Consider the following 9,493-nt stretch of genomic DNA (forward strand, 5'->3'; position numbering starts at 1 on the left):
CTGGGACGGGCCCGGGGGAGTCCGAGGCGGCCGCGGGGGCAGCCGGTCTGGGAGCGGCCCTGGGCCCCCCCCGGGATGAACCTGGGACCCGGGGCTGTCCGCGGAGCGGGGAGACTCGGGGTGCTCGGGGACAAAGCCTGGGGCTGACGGGGTGCTCAGAGCCTGGGGGAGCTCCAGCACCCACCTGGGGACCGCCCCCCCCCATCCTGGGGAGCTCCCGGGATGGGTCTGGGGACGGCCGTGATCCTGGGGAAGTCCCGGAGTCCTGTCAGCACCCCAAGGCCCCGGATAACCCCAGGGAGCCCTATGACCCAGAGGCCTGAGACGGTCCTGGGGTCCCCCCGGCACCCCGATATTCCAGGAGGTTCCCTGAGAGCCCCCGGAGAGTGGCGGGGGTGAGGGGGGGCTCAAAACCCCAGGAGCACCCGTGGGCGAGTGCCCTGGGGGAAAGGGGGTTGGGGGTGCTGGGGGTGCTGGAACCAGGCTGCCGCTGCGGTTTGCTTCTCAGTGCCGTGCAGGGAAAGTAAGATGGTAATTTAGGATCAGTTTAACCTGAAATCACAAACATTAACATGCCTCAGTTGTAACCAAACAGCCCACCGTACCCTAGCGCAGAGCGGAAATCCTTGGGGAGGCTCAGCCCTTCAGTCTGAAGGGCGGTTTTATACTAATTCCTGGGAGGTCCGATTGCCCCCTCAGCTCTCACATACCTGCCATGTTCATAGGACTCGGGGGAGATGCGGCTTTCATAGGAATGGTCAACTCATTCTCTGATTTTCTGGCTGACTTCAGAAGAGTCAAGGATCTTCCCTCTTACACAACTTTTCTTTGGGATGCCTTCTGATGCGTTTGTGTTCTCCAGGAGAATAACGGAGTCTGGACACAGTCGCAGAGTCCTTGCTCAGGCAAAAATCCCACCACTCGCTTACGGGTCAGCTTGGCTGAGGACTTCAGACCTGTTTCCAGTCAACCACAAACTCCCTGAAGATGGACTTTCTACTTCAGGAGCTCAAAGTCTTTGCTTCTTGCTCTCACAGACCTGATATACTTGTGATAAGTTTATTAGGTATGGGAAGGAAATCCCCTAGGGAAGAGCCAGGCATTTTCTAGGGGCTCTGACATCACCGAAAGCCCAGTCAGAGCAGCTTATGCAATCAATAGCTACCAATGTCCTCACCTAATTTATGAGAAGACTTCCTTGAAGTCAGCCCAAAGACTTGAGCACATAAAGCATGGGATGGGACGGGACTATTCTTCTAATTCCCAGCTTAGATTTGTTCACTGCCTGTTAGTTTCCATTTGTCCCTGTGTAACGCTATCCTTGGACGTTCAGAGCTCTCCTTCTGGAACGTGTCCTGCCTAATGACAGCATCAGCTTGCTCCCCATCTTTTTGCTGGGCATGAGGATATCATCCCCTTTCTGCTATGTTGATCCTTGAGGCCATGCAAGTATCCTGTAATATCCCAATCCTCCTCTATCGTGACAGTACCCACTTTTTTTTTTTTTAATATTTTGGCCATTAATAAAAATTCCAAGGCCGGATCCAAGGTCAGATTCCATCAGTAATTTCCCTCCAGCCCAATAATTCCCTTTCAACACTCCTACTACCATTTCCCCATTTTCTTGAGTTCTATCTTACAATTCTTCCACTAATTGATATTTTCTCCCATCTAAATCACATGGTCCCAGCACCACATGATGCTGCTGCAACACGGCTCATGACTTACAACAAAGCTGGGCTTTGAGATCTTGACCCACAACTTGATGGATTTATCTGTTCTTACTTCACTCAGGCATATTGCAAACATCAATAAAAGCCTTCTTTGATGGCTAGTCCACCACTCCATTTTTCATAATCTGCTTGTTATGCCTAATATCCTTTTGATATTAGGAAATGACACTCCAGTTCGGTATTACACTCTTTCCCTCTTGTTTTTCCTGCTTCTTTGGGATATAAAGTAATTTTACAATGTTTTCCCTAAAGAATGGCAAGCCTATTCCACATTAGCTTTGAGTTCTCCCAGTTGATTTTCCTGTTGCTCAAAAATTGTTCTTCTGAAAGAAGACAAACAAACCCTTCCATTCTCATTCTAAGTTAATTTAGCCTTCAACTCCACTTTAAAGGTATCAGCTTGTCATCAATCAATCCTTATGAATGACTTTGCTGCAATGCTGCCTCTACTTATAGTTATTTTCCTCTTAAAGGACAAAAAATGAGATTCAAAGTCAAAGATCTGAGAGATGTGAGCATAAATCAAACTCACCTAATGTAATGCAGAATCAGATCCACAACATGTTGCAATATGTGTTTTCTCACACCTCAGGTCCCTTAGACTTGCTCCTGTTCCCCAAGAAAAGCATTCCAGTATTCACTGGAACAGTTTGGGCTGGTGGATGCTGTAGGACAGGTCACCTCCAGACTGACAGCTGCTCCAAACATGAGGACACTGAAATGGTGTCATTGGCTTAGCGACTCTGTGGGTTGCTCCTTTCCCCTTTGGCTAAGCAGCCTTGCAATCTCGGAAGAAGGGGGGAGTTTGAACCAGGGAGGGGCTCTCTTTTGCTGCGGAGCTGGAGTTGGAGCTGAAGCTAAAGCTGAAGCTTCTTCCACTTCCACAGGCAGTGCCGCAGGTGGACACATGCAGCCACCCATGGATCACCATGACCTGCAGCCAGGCAGAAGATCCAGCTGCAGAGCTATCTGCCTTCTCTTGTGGTGGCAACAAAAAGCACAAGGTTTAGAAAACCCCTGGTGTGCTTCTGTCTCTGCTGAAATCTGAGGGAGAATGGCTATGCTGGAGCCAGTCTGGCTTAGTGACACACTTGACTCTGAATATAGTGCAGGAGACTGTGTCATGGTGAGGGTTCACCACATCTGCTTCTTGCTCGTTGGTCCATGAGTCCTGAAGCGCAGCCCCCTCCTTGGGAAGTCAGACACAAGTGGAAGACCCTGTTCTGGAGAGTGTATTTCCTACAGTGTTTCAAACAGGCCTGGGGAGAAATTTGGACTATATACTGAAAATATCCCTGTTTGGAGCTATGATCTGGAAAAATAAATAATGGTGACCTGTCCAAATTGAATCTATGGAGCTTTAACAATGCTGACCCATGAATTTTGATAAATATACTTCTACTATTAATAAAGGCACTCAGCTGCTCAACCATTGAAGGAGGTATAAAAGCTTTCTGGCTGAGCAGCTGCAATGCACATTTTGCTGTATTGCTTTCCATAAATCCATAGTTGGGATCCTCTTGGCCATGTGCAAAGGTCTCTGGAGAGCACAGAGCTGGCACAGTCTGCTCCCGTTATCTCTGTCTGGTCCTGGTACAAAGAGCAAAAAAGCAGTTCTGGCTGGAAAATCCAGTGTTTTAACTATCTCCAGCTAGATCCTCATTGAGTTGTGTCCATCGAGCAGCTCATTGCCTACTTGAAGTCACTGTGACAGGGGAACTGGAAAGGAAAAGTATAATGAAGAACTGTGTCCCAGGAATATGGACCAAAAATCTGCTGTTAGAGCATGCTTTAGCTTTTGACAGAAACATCGGATGATGCTCCATCACTGCAGGAGACTGGTGAAAGGCTATCTGATGTAGTCCATGGAGCTTTGCTATATGCAGCTTTCAGCGTTATTCACAAATGGAAGAATAGGGTGTCAATTATTTCAGTGTAGATAAATAAAGTGACACAGATACGGAAATATGTTCTAAAACAGCGGAGATTGAACTTAAACTGGCTATTACAGCTCAGGAAAAAGATGCTGGAGTCCTCACTGATGGTTCACCAAAATTGTAGCCTTGATGTGCAGCAAAAAAAAGCCAGCAAAATGTGGTGATGTCATCAGGAAGGGCTTGGGCTCTCAAAACAAGAAAGAGGACATCTTTTGCCTGCTGTGCAACAGCTTGGTGCGCCCACATCTATGCAGTTCTGGCCTCTGATCTAAGGACATAGTGGATTTAGAGTCCTGAGCAGAGCAACTGAGGTGATCAAGGGCAGCTGCAGTATGAGGAGGTCCTAGGAAAGCTGGGATTTTTCCCTGGAGAATGAGGAGCAGAAAGGGCTAACTCCACAAAATCACAAAGTGAATGTGGACCTGGTGCTCATCAGATTCTGCATGACTAGAATTAGAGGCCATTGATGAGTCTGGTAGATTGCTTTAAAATGGATAAAAAGGACTTTATAGGGGGCAGGAGGGAGAATGAACTTCTGGAACTTGCTGCCACAGGAGGTTGTGGAAACAAATAGGATCAGCAGGTTTATAAAAGGTATAGCAAATTCATGAGCAGCAGGTCAACAGACAGACGCTGAAGGCAACAGGCAGGAATGTACCCTCTGAAATTGCTATTACTGCTGGTGCAGATGCTGGAGGAGCATGATAAAAAACGGCTAGGCTTGTGTGCTTTCCCCAGATGGCATCTCCTGTTGCTGAAAACAACAGTGGGAGAGAGGAACCAGTGATGTTACCAGCAGAGCATTTCCTATGTTCTCAGTTTCACCATCCCTAAGCAAATTCAGATCTCAGGTGGCTGGCGTGTGGTAGGAAGACAGGGCAACCAGCAGGAAGAAAATTTTTGCTTTTCTATTCAATTTCCATCTCTGTAGTGAAAATCTGATCAATCCCCAGTGCACAATGTCAAGCAGGCCTGACTGAAAATCTGTGGTCTCGCTGAAAAGGGTTGCTAGTGGTACAGTTGCAGTGAAAATCTGGCTAGATCTAATTATCAAAAAAGACACGGTCAGCCACAAAAAGAAGGTGGAATAACAGTGCAAAGTAGGTGTGGAAAGTTTGTGCTGTTTAGTTGATGAATGGCTTCAATATAGCACTAAGAAGGCATCAGTGGCCAATGTCGTGTTACCACAGATCTGCTCCTTCTCCCAAATATAAAATCCAAGACCTGGATTCTGTTGTGAACATCTCCAAGAACAGGGGGTTTGTGATGCTTAATGCCTTTTCAGTCACAGGAGCTCACAGAATGAGAGCTGGGCTCCTCACAGGTCAGCTTTGAGGGAATCAGCAAAAAGGTTTTCTAAGATGTTGCTTGCAATATTGAACTTCTTGTGATGGCAAAGGAGAGCTGACAATGTTTTAAGTTCTGTGAATACTTGTTTTTATCAGCCCCATCCTGTCTGGAAGGGCTTGTACAGCTGTGCTTGATGTGGCTGCTCTGCTGGGAACAGTCTCTGCTTTTAGGAGAGGAAGGAGAGAAAATATTTGAAGTCCTTCATCAAAATTGGCATTTCAGTGAAGGCTGACTCTATTTTCTGTCTTCTACAACACTTTTCCTTTTCCCACCAGCAAAACAGCCAGTGGAGAAGGTGGGAGGATCCTAAAAAGTGTGAATTAAATTACATTTCAATCATTCCAGTATTTTCAGACTGCTTGCCTGAAAAACATCCACTTTACCTCAGCAACTGATTGAAGCCATCTTCAAACAGCCAATATCTTTGAGAAGTGGTGGTGGGTGATGGGGTTGCAGAAACAAGACAATAGGGTCTCTTATCATTAGCAGGGTAAAAGGGGGAGACTAAGGAACTATAAACCAGTCAACTTCAAATCACTAAAAAACAGAGGGACATTTAATCAAAGAAGAGATGAGTAATAACCGTGGCCATTGCCAAGAATGAATCATTTCAGATGAGACTGTTTTTGTTCTGTGACAGATTCCAGTCCTTGGTTCAACATCATTATTCACTGTTCTTTCATCAATAACTTATGTGTTGTAATGGAGAATGCGCTTATTAAATTCTCAGATGTTCCTGAGCTGGAGGGGCTGCGAGCACCCCAAAGCACTGGGTTAAAATTCAAAATGATTTAGACAAATCAGAGACATCAGACTGACTGTACAAATACATGGCAAACAAACTGCTTACGCAGCAGTTTTTCAACAGAAGACCTACAGGTTGCACCGATCATGAGTTATATTATTGGCATATTGAATGCCAGTATGGGATGTATAAACAGAAGAACAGTTTGTAAAACACATGATGTTTTCTCTCCTCTTTCCAGCAAGAGGACCTCTCAACGGGTGTCCCAAGATCAGCTTCCAAAAGAAATGAATTCTGTATCTTCCCATTGCTTCTCTGCTAAATTTTGAACAGGCAGTTCCTGGTGAACTCCCCAAGGATGCCTGGTCTCCTCCAGAAGTACGTAATTCTGTGTCCCTTTCCAGGACGCACTCTCTAGGGCCATGACTATTTATCAGATGCTGATAACAGTAGTATTCAAGCTACCTGGACAATGCTGTTTGCAACCCCTCAAGAGACTGGTAAAAGTGTGATCAGGGTAAGTCATAACCATCAAGCTCGTTTCCTGATGTCATTTTAGCTCCTCTTTCCATAAAAATGAGCTCTGAGATGCCACTTGCCTTGGTGACTATCATATAACAAAATACTGTGTTGTTCTGTGGGTATCTTTGAACCATAGATGCTTTGTCCATCAAGAATGGATGTTCTTGGGCAGGCTGTGTCCTGGGGCACACAAAGCCATGGCTCACATGGATGGCCCTGTGCTCTGAGCCAGGAGGCACAGGGTGCCTGGCGCCTGAGGCACCCAGCACTGGAAATGGGCTACTGGGGAGGGGTCCTGCACCCCTCCGAGCTGGCACCAGTGTCCCAGTGTACTCAGGACCTCAGGGGCCGGCTGGAAGCCCATCCTGGCAGCCTGCTTCTCCCTGCCTGGAGGCTCCAGCTCAGGCCTGCAGGCAGGACCAAGGCTTGGCCCTCTGCCCCCTCTGCCTGGCCCTGATAAAGCACCACGGCTTGAGGTCCCCATCTTGTGGCAGCAGGGACAAATGGCTGAGACAAAACTCATCCCAGCTCTTCGGAGCTCAACGGTTGTTTGGGCAGGCAGAGCCCTGGGAAAGCGCTGCAGAGCCAGGACACTGCCCGCTGCCACGCACTGTGTCCTGCCTGAGGACACAACATGGCATGGGAGCGGTTGGAAGCAAAAGCCTGCGAGAAGCCGTGGGGACAACTGCCAAACTCGTGCCCTCCACGTACACACCGTCCCCTGCATTGCTCTTAATCTTGCCATCTTATGCACACCCCATGCTCAGGACCAAGAGGGTCCTTTGTGGCCAGGTTTGGAGGACCCCAGATCTGTGCTGGATTTGATGCTGGCTCTCTCCAGTGCTTTACCCACTAGTCCACACCACCTTGCATGCCTGTGTGCCCTGACCCCCCCACCATACCCCTGCTCTTCCCAAGCTCCCCAGGGAGCAGAGGCTCCCTGCGGAGCAGAATAATGTCCACAGCCATGTCTGGGCAATGCCCGCTGGAAGGGTGCAACCTCCTCCAACATCCTGCTCCATGCAAAGGTAAATCAGGTTGGTCAGTGATGCCCTGACCAGCTTTCTCTTCCCACCACAGCCAGGTGTGGTGGGCATGTGGGGTCGCAATGCCTGTGGTGTTCTGCAGGAGAAATGCTAGGGGCTGCAGGGCGTCCCTCTCTCTCCAGAGTCATTTGGGGTCTCTCCTGCCTCTGGTGCATTCACTGACGGTGTCTGGAGGCCATGGGGGTTAGGGCAAATGTCCGTCCTTGCAAGTGCCAGGGATCCAAGGGGCCTAGGGCAACCTCAGCTTGGCTCCATGGTGTGGCTGCACCAGCCACTCCGGGGCTTTCTTGAACCTTCACCCCAGCACCCAGTACCTCCCAGCCCTGGCAGGGATGGGTCAGCCTTACTCAGCACCTGGCAGGTTGTAGCGCCCCAGGACTATCTGCTGCCCCATCTCCCACCACACCCACAGCTGGAAGAGAGCCCACATTCTCCTTTATCAGCCACCCACAGCCCCCTCCACCGCAGCCACCCTGCTGTGGGCTGCGATAAGGGCTGGGGGCTACGCAGACACCAGCACTATGGCACTCAGCACCACTTCGCTGCCTGTGCTTGTTTTCCTCCCCTGACACCCCTTACCCTGCTGCGGTTCAAGACCCAAAGAGCAGGATCTGGGTCTGAGCCCCATCTGCTCCCCTTGCAGTCCCCCATGCCCGCTGTCTCCCCCAGCCTGCCAGCCCCCCCAGGACCCCTCCAAAGTGACACCCCAGCAATGCGGCATTAGGTGGAAAGAGAAGTCATCCTACAGTGCTGCACAGCCCTGTGTGCTGGGGATGCACAGAAAGATGCCCTTGCGCTTGGAGGTCCTCAGGGTGTCCTCGCTGTGCCACCACACAGAGGGTCATAGGCACCCAGACCCCCTGTACCCCACCGTCTCCTGCAAGCACTTCCAGACGCAGATGATCTCTGACAATTTGGCCTGAACACGGGCAAGGGGTGCACAGGGCTGGTGGGGCAAGAGGGGATTCCCAGCATGGTGCTCTGGTGGAAAGGCCAGGCCAGGCTGCAGCTGCAGGGAACTCCCAAGGGCCAGACTCTGGCCACTCTCCCCGAGTCTTTCCCCTCTACCAGTGCCCAGAAATTCTCTGCTTGCTCCTGGAGCCCCACAGCTGGCAGAGCAGTGTCTGCCTGCCGGGCACCACCACCCAAATGCTGCCTCCCCTCAGAGACAGCAAAACCAGAGCCCATTTCTTCCACATGCCCACCTGGCGGGGGGGCACCCCCCGGTTCAGACCCCCAGAGCAGATCCCTCCCACTCCCTCCCCACGGGCAGCAACTAGAGCAGGACACCAGGGCTGGAGCACAAATGCAACAGATTTTATTTCAGATCATTTGGCTGCTCGCTGTTGGAGGGCTGGTGGTGGGTTGGGTCCAGCTCTAGCCATGGTGCCGTCTTAACGGTACTTGGCAGTCAGCACGTTGCCCACGGCGCACAGGAACTTGTCCAGGGAAGCGTGGACCTCCGGGGTCAGGACAGAGGGGTGGTGGATGGCCACCACCACCAGGAAGCATTGGCCCAGCAGCTGAAAGGCAAAAGATGGTGAGCGAGGGTGTGAGGCAAGGGGGTGGCCGGGAGGTGCAGGAGGGGGCTGGGGCTGGTCACCCCTTCCCAGACGCTCACTTTGAAGTTGACGGGGTCCACGCGGAGCTTTTGGGCGTGGAGGTCGCTGAGCTTGGAGAGAGCCCCCGCGATGTCATCGATGTGGTTGACGGCCTCAATCAGTGCACCCGCGACCTTCTTGCCGTGCGCCTTGATCTGAGCGGAGCCATGGTGCAGGTCGAAGTGGGGGAAGTAGGTCTTGGTTGGAGGGTAGGTGGTGAACATCCTGGGGGACAGGGGGGGTCCGGGACGGATGAGACAGGGTCACAGAGGACAGGGACGGTTGTGGACGGGGAGAGGATGGGGGCAGATGGGAGGCGGTCAGGGCCAGACAGGAGAGGGGATGACGACGGGGATGGACACGTACCTCTCCAGGGTCTCGGCGCCGTAGTCCTCGGCATGGCCGCTGATTTTGGCGAAGACGTTCTTCACGTTGGTCTTGTCGTTGGCGGACAGCACCATGGTGTCACCTCCGCGTCGGCAGCCCCCAGCACGGGTACCCCCGCCGCCCGCCGCCGCCCTTATATGCAGTGCCGGGGCACCGCCCTCGCCCCCCCCCG

At 51.3% G+C, this 9,493-nt stretch overlaps 1 protein-coding gene across 1 annotated transcript; it reads right to left on the reverse strand.

The window, feature by feature from the left end:
- Positions 1-8,629: 8,629 nt before the first annotated feature.
- On the reverse strand, positions 8,630-9,454 carry LOC104838587 (hemoglobin subunit alpha-A/A'). The gene is made up of 3 exons (XM_010578395.1): positions 9,301-9,454; positions 8,955-9,159; positions 8,630-8,856 (listed from the first exon to the last, which is right to left on the reverse strand). Exons 1-3 carry the CDS (start codon positions 9,393-9,395, stop codon positions 8,728-8,730), a joined length of 429 nt encoding a protein of 142 aa, XP_010576697.1. The 5' UTR covers positions 9,396-9,454; the 3' UTR covers positions 8,630-8,727.
- Between the last annotated feature and the right edge of the window lie 39 nt (positions 9,455-9,493).

Source organism: Haliaeetus leucocephalus, unplaced genomic scaffold (assembly GCF_000737465.1).
Source record: "Haliaeetus leucocephalus isolate CR32 unplaced genomic scaffold, Haliaeetus_leucocephalus-4.0 Scaffold636, whole genome shotgun sequence".
NCBI classification, from domain to species: Eukaryota; Metazoa; Chordata; class Aves; order Accipitriformes; family Accipitridae; genus Haliaeetus; species Haliaeetus leucocephalus.